This window comes from Enoplosus armatus, chromosome 23 (assembly GCF_043641665.1).
Source record: "Enoplosus armatus isolate fEnoArm2 chromosome 23, fEnoArm2.hap1, whole genome shotgun sequence".
NCBI classification, from domain to species: domain Eukaryota; kingdom Metazoa; phylum Chordata; class Actinopteri; order Centrarchiformes; family Enoplosidae; genus Enoplosus; species Enoplosus armatus.
Window position 1 is genome coordinate 4,533,511 of NC_092202.1, and position 19,020 is coordinate 4,552,530.

The 19,020-nt window shown below is 42.0% G+C and overlaps 2 protein-coding genes across 2 annotated transcripts; both read right to left on the reverse strand.

The window, feature by feature from the left end:
* Positions 1-4,678: 4,678 nt before the first annotated feature.
* LOC139306254 (uncharacterized) lies at positions 4,679-6,742 on the reverse strand. The gene is made up of 4 exons (XM_070930203.1): positions 6,619-6,742; positions 6,175-6,468; positions 5,334-5,588; positions 4,679-4,746 (listed from the first exon to the last, which is right to left on the reverse strand). Exons 1-4 carry the CDS (start codon positions 6,740-6,742, stop codon positions 4,679-4,681), a joined length of 741 nt encoding a protein of 246 aa, XP_070786304.1.
* Positions 6,743-11,797: 5,055 nt separating this feature from the next.
* Positions 11,798-18,178, reverse strand: kcnj10a (potassium inwardly rectifying channel subfamily J member 10a). Its single transcript, XM_070929739.1, has 5 exons — positions 17,794-18,178; positions 16,694-16,905; positions 16,251-16,382; positions 15,550-15,727; positions 11,798-12,207 (listed from the first exon to the last, which is right to left on the reverse strand). Exons 1-5 carry the CDS (start codon positions 18,176-18,178, stop codon positions 11,798-11,800), a joined length of 1,317 nt encoding a protein of 438 aa, XP_070785840.1.
* Positions 18,179-19,020: the final 842 nt, after the last annotated feature.

Sequence of the window (19,020 nt, forward strand, 5' to 3'; positions counted from 1 at the left end):
AGCATGTGGTAAAACATTGACCACTTACCTGACACACTTAGAGAGACTTTATTACATTCTCTAACATATCTTGAGTGCTTGTGATGACCAAAGCACTTGTATTCTCCACTGTGGCCTGTAGCTAAAGGTTGTAATGTATAGTTCTTATTCGTGTTGTAGCTGCTAAATTCTCGACCATCCTTGCTGATGCGGTAATACCAGTCAGTGTCTTCTCCTTCCCTCATGTCACATGTGAAGGTAACAGACTCTCCAGAAAATAAAGAGGACCAGTTTGGCTCAATGGTCAGCAGACAGTCTAGAAAACAACACAAGATGCATCGAGTCAATTTATAAATATATTGACGAAAGAGAATGTTTGATACAGTAGGTGGAGATTCATTGAGGGAATATGTAAAAAGAAAGAAACTTGTATAATTACTTTGAGCATGTCCACAGTAGAGGAGTATGTTCAGCACTAAAATAAAGTTTGAAAGTTCATCAGACACATCAAACTGACAGAAACTATCAGAGTTAATAGATGATTTAACCACAGGAAGTCTGTGGTGTACTCACCGAAAAACCTCAGCACGCAGAGCAAAGTGTGTCCCATCCTCACGTCCAGCACCGACTCTCTGCTTCTGAGAAATCTTTCTACTTTGTCTAAAGAGAGCGCTTGAAACGGCAGCATATGAAGAGAAACCGTGAAGAATGAGGAAACTGATGACGCATTTCATTAGATCGGAAGAAGTTTTCTCAAACTACTACTAAGTTTAGAATCTGCGTCTTCTTCCCTTTTACACAAAGCTCTCAAAACTAGACGGGGTTTGACCACAGCATATTTCTCGGCACATACGTAAGACATAAAACCACTGAACTGAATCATATCATCTCATAAACATACCTACCTGAAACACTTTATGTTGTGTTTAGTTGTGTGACGCTGCTCTTGCAACCATAGTGCCTGTATTGTGATGGTGTGTCATGTACAGATAATCCTGTATGTGTCTCTAATTTACACATTTCCTTTAGCAGTAGAAGCATATTGTCTGAATAAAAACACACACTTCCTCTAGTGGTCTATTTTTTGGCACATCTTCCCTTCTTCAGAATAAAACCTGGCAATTGTCGGACTATATAGTATATAGGAAAAGTGTTTCAAATCACTGAGTTTACAGCACAATCAACATATGGGCTTCATCAAGGCTTCGTCCGTAGCCAAGAGACGCCTCCTACATCAAAACCTCCACATTCCAAGAACCAGCAAATACAAATTAAAGAAACACAGAGTAAAAATAACAAAAAAACACTGGATGCCCACATTGCTGGTCTTTAAAATGTGGATATGTGGACTATGAAGGTCCAGAGTCCTCCTTATGGACTCGGTTTATGTCACTGTTGATTGACCTGTTAACTCAGGGATTTCAGACACCTGAACTATGCACTATGTGGTATGATATGTGACCCAATATCACACATTTTCCTCACTGGGTTTTAAAACCTGTACAGCACACGACGGGTGGGAGTGCATTTCCAGTCTGTGTACTACAACACAAATTCAGCAATAAGGATCGGGAAAATGTTATCTGAAAATATGTCTTAAATCACAAAGCTGAACTGCTGTGTTGTAGAGGAAAGTATCCCGTCCCTCAAAGCACAGAATCATTATGTCCTCAACTGATGGTGAAATCCGGAAGTGTTGTCATGACTTCACCCACAGGAAGTGACTGAACTCACGCAAAACAGAAATTTCAAAAGTTTCATGAACATATACAACAATCTCTGGTGGCGAAAAAAAAGGAAGTGGATGACCAAAATCAATTTCCAAATATGAAAATGAAGAACAAGGAACAACAAAGAAATGCAACAAAAAATACTTTAAAAAAAATGATAATAATGTTGCAAATCGTTTAAAAGAAAACACTCAAAGGACAGTAAAGTGCTCAGCAGTGTTAATAGTAGCAGCTGCTAAAGAGATAAAAGAGCCTCCCAAAATATCAAAATACTTATCGCCTTCAACAGGACAACATAAGAATATTTTGATAATCAACCTTTGTCCTATATCTAGTTTACCTAAAAAATGGTTTCAATAAAAAGGCCTATGAGTAAGTCAGCACCTTTTTATTTAATATTAGGATTTAAAGTTGACTATTGTTGTTTTTTAACTTTTCCTTTGGTTTAGAAGAAGAAATATTATCATGTGGCAGCTTTATTTCATATGAATCTCTTGATGTCAACAGCTGAACTCGGCTACTTCACACACTTGAGCACCAATGTGGTCATTTCATAATTTGTATTGATACATGGAGTAAAATGAAAATACATAATGACACGTGAGTAAAACATAAAAATAGAAGAAAAAGACAATTGGTCACCTTCAGCGTGTCCATATTCAGCACTGAAATAAAGATTAAAACATCGTGAGACAATAAACAAAGACATTTTAAATCCATGTATTCCGATCCAGGCCAAATCAGCAACCAAGATCATCCCTACAAAATAATAATGTTGATAAAAATAAAATAAAAAAGTCTGCCTCTGACAGTCACTGGTGTACTCACAGAAGAAGCCCAGCACACAGAGCAAAGTGTGCCCCATCTTCACATCCAGCATGGACGCTGTCGCTCTGCTGCTCTGCTTCTGAGATATGTTACTACTTTGAATTAATAATAATGCAGCAGAAAGAGAAGTTACATTTCTTTTAACTTCTTCTGAGTATGGCCGATCTGATCTTCTTTCCCGTTTACTCAAAGCAAAGTGGTTTTGACCGCAGCATACTTTGACATGTTTACACTTCCTGCCAACTGCCAAAATATATTATCTGGCCTCTTGTGCAAAGGTTTGTTCCTGGTCCCTATAAAATTTTAAATTATAAAATGACATAAACAATATGCAATTATTGCATCATCCATGAAACATTCAAGACCATTACATTTAATCAAATATTAACAAAAATTTTCAGGTTTGTTAATTTGTGCATTTTGTGCAGTATGTGCCCACAGTCCCTTTATTTAGATGAGGGTGTCTTGTGTGTATATGTATATGTATATGTATGCAAATGTCATATATTTATTTACAGGTATATTAAATCACCTACACTAATTTATAACATACACAGGCTAACAATACACAACTGCATGTTGAACACTGATAGATCAAAACTGGAAGGCAGCTCATGCACTAAATAATATGAAGTTCTCTCCATCTCTTTGTCCACTCAGCACATATTTCTACGTCTAACTAACTAACCTGTCGTCCAGTTTCATGGACTGAAACTGGACGACAGCTCAGAGGTCGCCATAATAGCCCCAGGCTACAGCCTACGTCTGCCTGTGCATTAATCTGTGCCTAGATCTGTATGAATTACTGAAAATTAGGTGTCTAAATGTAACAAAAATACCTAAACACCTCAGTAGTTGTGTAGTTTTAAATGATGTCATCCATTCCTCTCTTGATTTGTGGCCTGAAGTGCAACAGAGGCTAGCAAGGAGTCAAAGCCTTGGCTTTGAAAAAACATAATAATATGGATGGAGTAGAGATACCTTTTTACCTCATGTTGCTACAATGACTTCAGAAATTAAATGCATAAAGGGGAAATCAAATCAAATGAACACTGAAATAAACCGTTGCATGTTTTGCTCCATTGTGCTGTAAAGATCACTTTGCAACTTGAGCCTGAAAAAAATCAAGACACATTTATACTTGTCAGCAAAAAGTGAGAAATAAACTTTCCAGCACCTCTTCACACTTAATTGCGTGTTGATATGATCAGACCACAGCAGAGAAAGTGAGTCATTATACTAACAGGATGTACAAAAAGTGTGCATAGATAATAATAGATGATAAACAATCTTTTGCTTTGCTTTTTCCTGATCATGCACGCAGCTATTAATGACACTACTAATACGTACTATTTTCATTAAGTCCTGGTTGAGTTATGCATGTATGAAATGTTTTTGGTTCAGCTGAGAGTCTGTATCTTACTGCTGCTGCCGCTGACAACACTGGATGTTACAGTACATGCTGTTATAATGGTGGGTCACTCATTAAGGACAAGCTGAGTTCAGTTCAGGTGCTTGCAGTTGGAGCATGTATGTGTTATAATGAACACAGCACGTAAATGCTTATGATCATTGAACGTGAAGAATAAATTGTATTATCAAAGAAAATCCGGATAACCCAAAATGAAACAAAGCAAACACCAAAACACTGTACCAAACAATTGCATAATCCATTAAGATGGGTCCTCCAGTGTAAAGTAAATACTGCATGAAGGTCCACCTCATCTTGCTGGCTTTCACAGAGTGCTCTCTAACAGGCTTCTTCCCCTTGTCATGTTCATCTCTTTGGCTTCTGAAAAGCTTCTTTGACCTCTTGGTGGTGCTGTGACTCCAGATATTTTGGCTTCTGCAACACACTGTACACTGTGTCAATTTGTGTGGCGCGCTTTGCCTCATCCAGGGTGACAGACCGTGAAGTCGATGCTTCTGGTATCTTCTTGTGTCCGTCCGTATCTTTAATGCGGCCACTCTTGCCAAGAGAGGCAGTCGCATTTGGTTCCTCTAAAAGGCTGTAGATAGTATCTACGTTCTGACTTTGCTTGGACCCCAATTCCTCTCTGGGGCTGCTGGTCTGGCTGGATTGTGTGGCTTCCATGTTTTCATAAAAGGCCTCAGATTGACTGGAAGAAGAGGTAGAGACTCTAGGCACAGGATGTGGCGCTGCCTCCACTGGCTGGCTTTCTGTTAACTGAGCAGTAGATGTACGTGCCTGGAAATAATGCGGTAAAATAGGTATGAGTTTTTTAAACAAAATGTCACAGACCTCCTAGCATTAAAGTAAAACTCAATTCCACATCTTGAAGAATTGTTTTAGTTGCAATCATCTCAAAACATTTCATTAAAAAAGGAGTACACCATCCTGCCGTCAAACTATTGTAATGTTCCATCCGTAAAGTGATATCACAAAGATTCATTTTTATGTTGCTTAGTAAATTCAGCTTACCTCGTGGTGAGTATATTCAGAGGAAAAGAGTCCCTTTGCCCCAAAGAATATAAATGTAAGGAGCAATATGCACGCTGCAATAACTATAACTATAACTGTTACATTGGGTTGTTGTGGTGTCTCTTCATGTTCAGGATTAGATATATTAAAGCCTAGAAAGACATGAAAACACATTTTAGCACATAATACCCCCAACAACTGAGTTATTACAATGATGAGGTGGCGGCCCAAAAAGAAAGAAAGACGTGAATATATATTTTCTGTAATTAAAGTTTGGTGAACCTCAGAGCTGTCACCGGGTGTGTTATAAATCAACGAACACAGCCTCCTTAAAAACATCCCATAATACTCACACGTTGCATTTATGCTTTCAGAAACATTGCTTGTGCTGACGTGGTTGTTGCCGCTGCAGACAATAAATCTGTTGTCAGCCGAGATGGTGATGTTGACCCTCCTGAACGATCTCTGAGGTGTTCGGCAACTGTCTCCGTCACAGACAGACCACACCCAGTCGTCCCAGATGGAGCAGTTGACTGTGATGTTGCAGAATCCAGCAGATAGGTTGGAGCGCATTACTGACATCCAGAGGGCAGGTGTGGGGACAGTTTCTGCAACACCCACCCAAGCAGATATATTTAAGGCATTAGATGATTTGTTGGCATTCTCTGGTGGCAACTAGTAGAAACCATCAACAGATCTTATCTACACAAGCCTCAGATGAAGCTTCCTGCCCAATACAAGAGAACATAATTCAAAATGCCCCTCCACTTTATATGTATTGTTTTGCTTTTGTATATTTCATTAATTCCCTGGATATTGCGTGCCCCTACAGTACCCCAGCATCCTTAGTGCTGACATGGATGATATAGGCAGTATAGTCAAATGCTGATAACACCAAATTTACATGAAGGTTCGAGCCACATGATCTTTATCAGACATTTAAAAGACACAAAATCATACTCAATGAGCTGAAATAAGGGGGAAAAGGTAACTTTTCACATATTGTGTGAAACACTAACATGAAAATGAATAGGGACGTACAACAGCGGATGCCAACAACGTAAAATGCCTCCTATGTACTTCCCCTAGATCTGTAATCTCCAATAAATGTTTGAGAAAAGTTGAAAAAGTAAAAAAAAACTTGTATTGTTAGGACTCCTAATAATGATAAACAATGAAATCAAAAGAACTTACCTTCAACAATTAATCTGTGGCTCTCAGTTCGTTGAACAAACTTAACAATGATCGTAACTTTATAGATTCCACTGTCTCTCTCAGTGAGTTGGTTGATACACAAGGAGAGGTTCTTTGGATTATAAACCACTTTGTCTGTATAGTTCGGTGAGATGTCTTCATTAACAACAATAACTTTCTCATTAAAAAGCCATGTTGTCGGAGGAAGATAACCTGGTGGTTTTCCAACGTGCAGACATAATGAGCTGTTTTTCACCCGGTAGTGCCTCGTCGGTGGGCCCTCTGCTGTAATCCCTGATAGGAAACACACACTGCTGCATGAGAACCAATAAGTTGTCAAAACTCAGAAAATAATACATTTCTTACATTAACTTGAAACTAACTTAGACAAACGGGTCCTGACATCTAACACAAATATGACAATGCAACTTTTATTCATCTTACCTGCAATAATCCAACAACTCAGAAGAAGAAGCATTTTCATTCCACTCAAAATTCTTTGGCACATAATGTGATGTCTGAAATTGTTAAGCAGGAAGCGATGGTTTATATGGGTGTGACAAAGCATGAATCTAACAGAGCAGTGATAGCAGGTGGGTCTCAGCAGGCAGGAAACGGCATCGCAGCTGTCACCTCTTCACTTTCAAATGAACGCGTAATTTGTTTATATTCATTTGAATGCAACCCACACAGCCTAACCCTATAATGATACAGTACAGGAGCTGAGACTTGGCTGTCTTTTAGTTCTCTCTCCCTGGTTGTGTGTGTGTGTGTGTGTGTGTGTGTGTGTGTGTGCACACGTGGGTTGTTGTGAGCATATTATATGTTTGGAGGGGATACAATGTGACTGGGTTTTTCCTGTGGTTTGTGCAGGAAATAGAGCAGGTATTCAAACTATGTGAGTCAATCTAACCGTTTTTGCATGTCTGTGACAATTGAAGAATTTTGTATGTGAAACAACAAAGTATAAAAGCCCTGTCTTATTGTTTTTCAACTGCATCCACGCACAATAAGCTGTGTTGTTCCAGCAACCCAATGGCAACGCAGCGGCCCTGTTCAAATGAATAATGAGGCTAATTAATGATCAAAAACAGCCGACAGGTTAACAAAACAGAAACATTTTTCAGACCTCAAACAGGGCTAAAATAAAATAAACAGGTCAGGCCTACCTCAGTCCGTTGAGGACAGCTTGTCTCCTGGTTTTTAATACAGAAATAGCAACCTGTCGACATGCTGTGGTGAGTCAACATCAGTGTCCTCTTTGTTAGGACCACATTATTTAGAAATATTATGGGACAGTGAGGAAATGGTCTCATGAGGCCATGGAGTCACTGCGTGGCGCACTGGAGGCCACTGACTGGAGGCCACTGACTGGAGGCCACTGACTGGAATGCCCTGTTTGAACCACACGGTGAGGACATTGATGGCCTGACTGACTGTGTCTCGGAGTACATTGAGTTCTGTGTGGACAACTCCATCCCCTCTAAAGAGGTCCGCTGCTACCCTAACAACAAACCCTGGGTAACTAGCAACCTGAAGGCTCTTCTCAATGAGGGCTTTCAGAGCAGGGGATCGCACTGAGCTCAAGCGAGTACAAAGAGAACTGAAACACAGACTTAAGGAAAGCCAGGATGCCTACAGCATGAAACTGAAGGAGAAGCTGGAGAGGAACAAGGCCAGAGAGGTGTGGAGTGGGATGAGAGAGATCACCAGCCTTCAGAAGAAAGGTGGGGGGATCAGTGCTGAGGGGAACGCTGAAAGAGCCAATGAGTTAAACCAGTTTTTCAACAGGTTTGACTCCACCACCCCCACCCCCAGTAGCCCCCCCCCCATGGCTCCTGGGAGCCTGAACTCCACCTCACTTCCCCCCTCACACCTCTACAGCAGACACCCCTCTGACTTGCACCCCCCACCACCCATTATCACCCCACTGCTAACACCCATCAAAGACTCTGCCACATCCCCCACCACCCACACCGGACTACACATCACAGCCAGCCATAATGAAGGTCATGGAGAGACTGGTCCTGGCACACCTTAGACCACAGGTGTGCCCATCACAAGACCCTCTGCAATTTGCATACCAGCCCCGTGTGGGGGTTGATGATGCTATAATCTATCTGCTGCAGAGGGCCTACTCATCACTGGACAGACCCAACAACACAGCCCGCATCATGTTCTTTGACTTCTCCAGTGCCTTCAATACCATCCAGCCCACACTGCTGAAGGCCAAGCTGGAGGACATGCAGGTGGACGCTCCCCTCGTCGCATGGATCCACAGCTATCTGACGGGAAGACCACAGTTCGTAAGACTACAGAGCCGTGTGTCTGACCGTCTGATCAGCAACATCGGAGCCCCCCAGGGAACTGTCTTATCTCCCTTTCTCTTTACCACCTACACTGCAGACTTCAAACACTGCACAGAGTCCTGTCATCTGCAGAAGTTCTCAGATGACACGGCCATAGTAGGATGTGTGGAGAGTGGACGGGAGGAGGAGTACAGGGACTTGGTGGACCGCTTCGTGGGATGGTGTGGGGAGAATCACCTGCAGCTGAACGTGGCAAAGACTAAGGAGATGGTGGTGGACTTCAGGAGGAACAAGTCCCCACCCTCTCCTGTTTCCATCGGTGGGGACGGATGTGGAAATCGTCCCATCATACAAATACCTCGGTGTCCATCTGGACAACAAGCTGGAGTGGTCCACCAACACGGATGCTGTATACAAGAAGGGCTTGAGCCGGCTTTTCTTCCTCAGGAAGCTCAGGTCCTTCAAGGTATGCAACAGGATGCTCCAGATGTTCTATCAGTCTGTTGTAGCGAGCACCATCTACTTTGCTGCGACCTGCTGGGGTGCAGGGATCAAAGCAAAGGACGCCAACAGACTGAGGAAACTCATCAAGAAGGCAGAGTCTGTTGTTGGCTCCAGACTCGTCCCCCTGGAGGAGGTGGTTGAGGAGAGGATGCTAGCTTAACCGCTAGCAATCATGGACAACACCTCCCACCCCCTCCATAACACAGTGGACAAACTGAGGAGCAGCTTCATTAGCAGACTCATCCAGCCCCGCTGTTCAAAGGAACAATTCAGGAAATCGTTCCCCCCGACTGCTGTCAGACTTTTTAATACATCTGCCTCTGCCAGACCGGTCCTCACAGAACTGGACTGAACCGGACTTTCTGCACTACCTCACTGCACCCTCACACACATATATCATATATATATTAAACCTACACAGTCATCACATAACATACACTATATTGATATTATATATCATACTATTCTGTGTATGTATGCTGTGTCTGTATTATCTGCCACCCCCCTCCCTACTACTTGTGCACCTATTTATTTATTTTAGACATTTTAACCTCAATGTGCCTTTTCAGGTATAGGCTTTTCAACTGCATTCAAGATCACAAAATTCAGCAGTTTGCTTGTTAATGTATATTTGCTTGTTAATGTATGTTTCTGTATAATTTTCTTTGTGTATTTGTTCTTATATTTCTTGTGTATTCTGTGTTTTTGGCTGCTATGACAATTTAATTTCCCTTTGGGGATTAATAAAGTCACCTATCCTATCTATCCTATCCTTTTAGCTTGTAATTAGCGAGTGGCTAACGTAGCTTCCAGCTAATGTTTAGCTAATGTTTTTTTTTAAAGTAGAGATGAGATTAGATCACATCATATTGTGTACTTATTTAACAATATATGCCGGGGAAAAAATACAAATAAATCAATTTCTTTGTATTCCTATGTTAGTGCTGTTTTGGGCCTTCTATCTTTCATTATGTATATTCGCCTGTGGAGACCATTCAAACAGTTTTGTTGTTTTGTTTCATGCACACACATAGACATCTTGTAAATAATACATTTATTAAAGAGCCACTTAAAAATTGCGCTTGCTTAAAAAGTTAGACCAATGAGCTTCCGGTTTTATGAGTGATCCATAAACAGTATACAGTCGGCTTTGTAGTATAAACAAGCACAACCTCTCTACAGATATCTTTCAAATACAAATCCTTTTCATTGGGCTTGTCTGGAGCAGCAGAGGAACATTTCATTTGAATGGTGGCACTTCATCTCATAGTATCATCAGGAGCACATATTGAAAACAGATCATCAGGTACATCATATATTACTGATTTTTAATAGCATGCTTTGTTGGCCATTCAAACAAAAACATTTTATAGTATAAAAGTTCCTGGTAATCTATCTCTCTATCTCACATTTCTTTCTGATGTTCCTCATTCCTTTACTTAAAAAAATCAAATTTTTTGTCACCATTAACCAAGAAAGTTGACTGGTCCCCTTGAACACGTATCACGTAATTTGATCTAATTTTGATGCGTCTGTCGCCATTTCCATGTAAGGTAAAAAGATATTTCATTCTTATCCAAATATATGTACTTATCTAATACAAAAGGCAGCTGATTAGACACACACTGGCAGAATCTACAAATAGTTTCATGACCACTGTATGAAAAAAAAGACAACAGCACAAAGATGGGTGTACTGTACTCTACAGAAATAACATTGTGAAGTGACAACAATTAATATGGTATGTTGAAGATGTGGAGTTGTGTATCAAATGTCAGGACATAAAGAAATGAAGAATGTAGAAAAAAATATTTTTATACACTGTACAGAGGTACCTTAACACACACATACTGTACATAAAATTTAAGGCAGTTCACAAAAAGGTTCATACAGTATTATCACACTCACAAAATTACCCATTTTCAAGCATAAAAACGTACGCTCACACTCACAAACCCCAAACATAACCACCAGATTTAATCATTTATTACAGTGCATTAAGTATCAGTTAGTTCAGTTATTCCCCTTATGTGAAATGCCACTTTTCTTTCAAGTTAAAGTGCTTTTAGTAATATTACTAAACATATTTACCCCAATAAAAAAGAAAAGACATTCATATCAAAGAGTACAATATTTTCAGGTGCAACAACGTTGTTAGAAACTATTGGGTACATAAAATATGATACATTCCTTTAAAATCCTTCGTTAAAAATATAATATGGTTCCAGTATTTTCGCCACCTGTTGCAGGTATTTTATTATTAAAAAAAAAGAAAATAAAACAGTACTGTGATTCAGTGATTAACATCCATATCAGACGTTCAACTACGCTGCAAAAATCATCTTTTCAAGTCAGTTTGTAACTGAGTTTAAAACAGGTGAAACATTATGCAAGATGAGAGTATCTTAACCTGTTTCCAACAAACAATTTTGTACATTATAGACACAAATGGCCTGATAAGAAGAGGACTTTTGCAGTGTTTGCAGCGTTTCCTCCAGCTACAGGAAAGTCCTTTCCAAAAGAGAAAAATGAATATAAGTTTAGAAAATGTCTCGATGGATGACTTGATGATGTTGTGCTGTTCATTTGTACATGTTGGGTTTGTAACTTGCTCCCTTTGAAGTTGTTTGCAGACACATATATACTTGGTGGGCCCAGGTGTTTAATTTCCTCATGCGTAGGAGTGTTGTATACACGCGTGTGGGAATTTGACTTCTTCTGTTGAGCAGCTTGTTTGTTTTCTTCCTGTCTTTAACATCTCTCAGTTTCACATCAGCTTTCTGCAGCTTCTTCCTGTCTCTCTCTTTCCTTCACACATTACTGATGCGCACACTCAGTGGGCTGCTATCTCTGATGCGCCCCCTTTCTCGCCCCTTCTCTTCCCCCCTGTAGTTCTCCTCCAGTCGCATCTTCTCTGGGTCCGTGCCATCCTCCTTGCCGCCGTGGTAGCGGGACGCCTGTGATGGCGGGCTCCGTGGCAGGGCCTGCTTGAAGAGGGGTGGGGTTTTGGTTTTGGCCACTTTGTCGAAGAAGGCGAAATCGGCCACATATTTTCCTGAGGGAGACAGGGAGACGACGGGGGGAAACTCGTAGCCCCAGAGGATCTCGTCGGGGAGATAGGATGTTCGAACCTGGCAGGTAGCGGAGGTCGGCTCAACCGTGGCGCTCATGATCACCAGCAGCTCAAAGTCAGCCAGCTCCGGGTCTGTCCAGCCACCACCTGGTGGACACACAAGACCTGAAGTTAAACAACAAACCAAAAAACTACCATTTTCCAAAGAGAGCCATATGTTTTTTATATCAGTTTCCTCCATTTCAGGCAGGAATTCATCCCATTGCAGTTTTAATACAATAAAGTATTTAAAACAAACTGCAGAAACAGAAAACCTGCTTGAAAATTGATTATCCATCACACATCCAGCAGACAGAGCAACATACTCATTCATTTTAAATCATGTGTCTGACCACCTCACAAGTGTAAGTCCAATATTCACTCTCCTGAAGGAAGTATCTGACTCTTAAGCTGCTAAATTCTCCACCATGTTCACCAGCTGGTTGCTACCTGTGTCTGTCTGCAGCTTGGTGCTGGACAGATCGAGTACAGTGGGTTTATTAGAGCTTTTCCGTTGAAAAAAGCTGGCTGGTACAGCTGGAAACAGGGTTGATGTGCAGACAGAAAAATAAAAAATAAGCTAAAATAGTCCATAGAGCCGAGGGGGTCTGGTGATCTGGTTTCACATTACAGTTACAGTTAGGTGATACATTGCCAATATCCATGAAGCAGCATTAAGCTGCAGTGTTTCTGCACAGATGATCTCTTAGTTGTCTCATATCATTGTCCATTGGGTGTTTGAATAATCATATTCAGCCCTGCACTGTATTCTAGAGGTGAAATCCCAGTTGATTCAAAAGAATCCAAGTCTAGGTCACAGATTGATTCAAGAAAGACACACACAAACATGCACACGTGCACAAGCACACGCACGTCCTGAAATTTCCAAAACATTAAAACCTCCCCACTTACAGACTGATTCCAAAAACACTTGACCGGATCTCACGCACAAAAACACATGCAGAATAGACTTGTCATTCATCAACACACCGCCGCGATAACACAAAAGGAGACACTAGAAGACATATGCACTCAAACAAGCACACACCTGCATCAACAGGCCTCACTCAGAATGCAGACTCTGTCATCTGTCTAAACAGTCCTTACCCTAACCCAGACCCAGTACCGCTCCCACCAGGGAAAAAAACACCAGGTTTCGCAACTGCTTGTACACACTGTGACAAACTTGGTTGATGGATTCTCTATATTGGCCTCTCGTGGGCGGTGCAAAGGGCTCATCTGCATTTATGTGGTGATCCTCCTGGCATCTCGAGCAGCACGGCTCCCAGGATGGCGATGTCAGTTGGTCGGTCACTGGGATGGATCGCCGTGGTATTTGGTGCATGGATCCATGCTCCACTCGGGATGATGTCATTCATTTGGTGATCCTCTTACTTTTCATGTGATGCCACTATCAGGTCAAAGGTCAAAGAACTGATGACAATTCCATTCGACTCAGCTGTACTTTGTGTTTTGTGCATATTAGAAAATGTTAGCATGTTAAAATGTTGAACTAAGACAGTGAACATGGAAAACATTATACCTGCTTAACATCAGCATGTTAGCATTGTCATAGTGTGCATGTTAGCATTTAGCCTAAAGCACCGCTGTGCCTGCACACAGCCTCACAAAGCCGCTAACATGGCTGTGTTTTGTTATCAGCCCCAGCAGACTTTTGTGATCTCTTTGTGACCTCAGTTCAGGAAATCAGATTTGTCAGATTGAGTCCTCCGTGGTGTTTCTCACAGTGTGCACACAGACTTTAATTTTCGCCTCAGCCTTGTGTGGTACAGTTTATATACAACTACACGATTAAGAGGAATGTGCTTATATTCTAGCTCAGTGGTTTGGACAGCCACGATGCCTCTCCTATAGACTCCACAGCGTCCTGCCCTCCTGATTCAGTGAATCATAGTCACATAATGGCGACAAGATTCACACACTGTTGCACTGGAAGTGGGTATTGAATGTTCCTATCAGAGCGGGTCCCTGCCCGAAGGTTAGTACATGTTGAGAACATAAAGCCAGCTTTGCAGGGAGCTCTGAAGCTCTGTTCAAAGAACCAGTAAGCACAGAAGCGTGCTCAACCGTGAGTATAGTCGTGAATGTATGCCAGAGAACTGCAGACTTGAAAATTAGGGACGCCCATCCAATCATCCATTCATCCATCCATCCATGAACTATACGTAATCATCCTGATGGCACGGAGCTGGGGAGGCTATCCCAGGTCACATTGGGTCAGACAGATAATAAATAAGAATAAATAAGATAGATAGATAGATACTGAACCATACAGTGTTTTTGTAAGGTAGAAGGTGTATCACCGCTCATCCAAGACACTTCATTTTCACATCAGTTGTTAGGTGAAATGAATGAGTGTAAATGCTGACTGGAGATCTGCTCATTTGCTCACACACTGACAGATCTGACACATGAAATGGTTCTTACATGCGCAACTCAAAGTCAGCTTGGGCAGCATCTTATGATCCCTAAATAATAAGGTATAAGCATTCGGTTCTCTATGTGTTATTGTGTGCTTTTAAAGCATCAAATCCTGCATTTCTGACAGGAAACAACCCAGATGAAGCTACGCTGGAAACCTGGCAACAAAGCGGCTACTGTTACAGTTGGCATGGATGGTATTATATGTGCTGTAATATAATCTCTTAAATATGGCTGCATTTAAAATGACTGGAAGTTCAAGGTTCATCACAGAGAGGCTAATCATCATCTATCAAGACAAGAGGAAAGGGAAGTAGTGATGACTAACTAGAAAACAAGCGGAAATGAAAGTTACAGGGCAGAGCATGAAGGTGTCAATTGAGGCAAAGGAAGGAAATGAAAGACGCCATCTACAGTAGATGAGTAGCGTGAGTGTAAATAACGCAGCGTTCAGAGTCCGTCAGTACTGTAGTGATGCCTTTGTGACTTCCAGCGCTGAGAGGTCTGGGCAGCTGTAAGTGGATCTGTCCAGGCTTCGTGTCAGCACCCCAGACTGTACAGCATTGTGCTCTAATGAGGGGTGTCTCTGGCGATCTTTCTCACACACATTCCAGCCAGAGAAAACCTCTCCTCCGGTGCCAAACCAGCCCAACTCTGGACAGTTAGAGGCAGCCAAGCACGCAGCACATGACCGTAAATACCAACACACCTACATACAAATACATACAGAATGTACATACAGTTATTCTCAATGGATTTCAAATGAAGATATCGACCATTTTATAAAACATATTACACCAAAGTATGCTTTGAGGTTCCATTTAAAAACAATTGTTCATATGTAATTTTCTGGGAATACTGTGTATCAATATTAATATAAAACCCTCAAAAAATAAAACCATTATGGTATTTGATGTGTTTTCATACTTTTTTTGAAAAAAGTTGTGTCAAAGAGTAGTTTTCTTCTTGATATTTGTTTAAATATTTGATGTTAAAGCCATGATCTACCTTTTGTTGCCCAGGCCCTGAGGGGGCTGTTGTCGTCAATGATGTGGTAGAAAGTCAGGGGGATGATGAGGAAGGGGCTGTCGCTGGACGTGTCCACCTGGAAAGGCACGTTACGCTGGTCGAGCCGCACCGTCTCGCCCTCCTTCGTCAGGGACGTCTGAAGCAACTTCCCCGTCACCTGGGAGCCAAGATGGAGTCAGTAAATGTAGCCAAGAGGTTGCAGAAGGCATCCTGTAACCAAAAGGTCACTGAATGTGTCATTAACCACATTTCACACCGGTCAGATTAGTGTTACTGTTAAGCAAACATTCAAAGGACTTGAAATCATTTTATATGACAGGATGTAACATCTACAGTTGCAGTTACAAACTGTAGTCTAAATTGAATGCTTGTCTACATTTAAAATTACAACAGTCCTTTTAAAGAGCGTATGTTCTCATAAAAGCTTTTCTGTTCTGTATTTTCACTGCATGGGCCTCCAGGTGAGACTGTATGTCAGTGTCAGTGGGTTCATATCCATCATCAGGTGAAGTAGTGCAATAATAACGCTCTTCAAGAAAATACACATAGATACAATACAGACAGACGGGCCATCAGGTGCATCAGACGCAGCAGGTATTTCAGGGTGATGAGGGGCACAAAACTCATACATGTAAACCACCTCAACAAAAATGAGTAATACCCAAAAGCGACTTGCATACCTGGCATCCTAACAGCAGGCTTTTGCGCATGTTGGCCACTCGGATCATGAGGCAGGGCCGACCCTCGTGATTTGACACAACAGCGTGTTGACTAAACTTCACTGTCTCGCCTCTCTTCTTGGGACGAGCGACCTTGCAAATGGAGGAAAACATATAATAACGATTGCTGTTACTACATATTGTAAACACTTCACAAAACCTTCAGTAATCATCTACAGGGCATCTGATAACCTAATCTACAGTAAGAGGTGGAGGAGGGAAATTACAGGGACATAGATAAAAGAAAGGTTGTTAGGCTACAAGTGAGGAGGAAGCTGTTGAGATAACTCTGCTTTTTGACAGATAAGAGTGGTAATAATCAACTTGGTGACAATCTGTAAGCATAATTGAGAACCTAGAAGAAAAATCTGTTTAACACCAAACTAAAAACTACATCTGACTACCTTCGCAAGGAAGGTTCCAGTGATGAAGATCTCCATCACCATGGTGATGACCAGCTGAAAGATGAGCAGGACAATGGCGGCAGGACACTCCTCTGTGATGCACCGGAAGCCATAGCCAATTGTGGTCTGAGACTCCAGAGAGAAGAGGAAGGCTCCCGTCAGGGTCTTCACCTCCATTACACATGGAGTATGGTTGGAGGGGGGGTCAAACTCTGGAGGGAGGAAGAACAGAGGATCTTGGGTTTGGGGGTATAAACAAATTATCAAGGAACATTTTGTTCCCTCTCTCGGTGTTCTGCCAGGTCTTTCTCATGCTCTTTCTGTGATGCAAAACTGTATTCCTGTGTGTCTTTTCTTCATTGTTTATTCAGTCACAAAAAAGTACTTGTAGTTCATGGGTCCGTTTTTACAGAAAGCCAAGTTTTATTTTTTGTGTGACATGAGTTCTCGAAGGTCTTTGAAAATCCAACATAGTTAATTATCATCTGATCTTGGCATGAAAAGTAGTCAAAAACATTTTTGGGGACATGGAATAATTATGGTGTGATCACAGTAAAGAAAAACATAATAAATAATTACATGCATCTGTTTGGTCAACACTCCTAATCTCCTCAGTCCATTTAATGGCACTTGTAAGAGCAGATGGACTGGCATTGGACGGGTGTCTCAGGTACTATTAAGGGTTATGCAGTATGTGTCATTCTCAATCCAAACAAGGCTGTTCAGAGAGTGTTCAGCCATGCCAGATGCTAACATCAGCATGCTCGCAATGACAATGCTAACATGCTGATGCTAAGCAGGTATACCATCACCATCTTAGTTTAGCATTTCATAATTAGCACTAAACACAAAGTATAGTTCAGGCTGATGGGAATATCATTATTTTTGCAGGTATTTGGTCAATAACTATATTGGACAAATAGAAAGTTTGACTCGATTGGTGGTGCAAGATGAAAAGTCAGGGAGTCACAAGTCATAAGGTTTCATCCTCCTGGGACTATAAATGTCTGTAATACATTTCATGGCAATCCATTTTTGAGATATTGCAGAGATTTTGTGATTCTGACTTATAAAGCTCCACCATCCTCCCTCCTCCTTACCCAGTAGATCTCCATGCACCATTGCCACCAGGTACCAAAGCACTCCAAACAGGAACCAGGTCCCAGCAAAGGTGGCAGAGAAGAGGAAGAACTTGTAGCGCCATTGCATGTCCAGGAAAGTCGTCCAGAGGTCGCGGAGGTACAGCGCCCCTCGCCCGCTTACGTGCTCGATGCGTACATTGCTCCGTCCATCTTTGGAGAGGACGCGGCGCCTCCTTCGCAGAGCATTGGGCCCTCCAGCCCCTGTTCCTCCTCCACCTGCTCCCTCAACTCCAGCACCCCCTGTGGAGCCCAGCAGGGGCTTGGTGATGTCAGTCTGCGTCTGGGAGTGGCATACTTTCTGAGGGGAGGAGCCTTCAGAGGAGGGGGGAGTGGCTGAGGTCATGGCGGGCGCTACAGGGAGTTGGAGACGGAAAGAGGAGACAACAGGAGGTGCACACATGAAAAGGCAAAGAGAGGTAAGATGGCGAGACAAAAGGGCACAGGTTGTATGGGCAGTAAGATCAAGTGAACAGCAGGTGAGTCCAAATGAAAAGGTGCAGGATGTGTGGAGAACATTTGAGAACCACATGAATGAGAAAAATGACAGAGTGGAACATTTGGGGGGAGAAGAAGAAGCAGAAGAAGAAGGGGATTAGAAGCACATTTTTCAACTGGACAGTGTTGTGGCTGTCCACGGTGGTCCATTTAAGCCTCTTTTCTCTTTTCACTGGAGGCAGCTGGCCTTGTCAAAATAAAAGCCCCTTTCAGCATGAAGGCACAGCTGCTCTTTCACATTAAAAGCTTGGTAGTGCAGGCTCATTCACGTGTCGGTTGCACAAGACAGCAACTGAATTGAGATGAGGAGACACTGGTGGCCGTTATAACAGATTAAACGATGAATCAAGGACGCTGAGATCTTCGACCGGACCGCCCTCTTCCATTTTTCTGAAAGCTGTTTTCATACACTACCCTTTGCTTTTAGGCCTGTTTTTACTTGAATAGAGACCTCAACTATCCAGCATTTGCAGCAGATGTGCATTATTTCAGAATCAGATCTAGTTTTCGAGACGTTGTCAGCAGTGGAGAACTGCACAAAAGATCAGTGAACACAATGATATGTGCACAAAGCAAGGTTCATCAAGACATTTGATTGGCCTGCATAGATCCCTGACCTCAACCCCATCCAACACCTTTGGGGTGAACTTGAATGCCAACTGCTAGCCAGTGATGTTTGTGGTTTTGGAA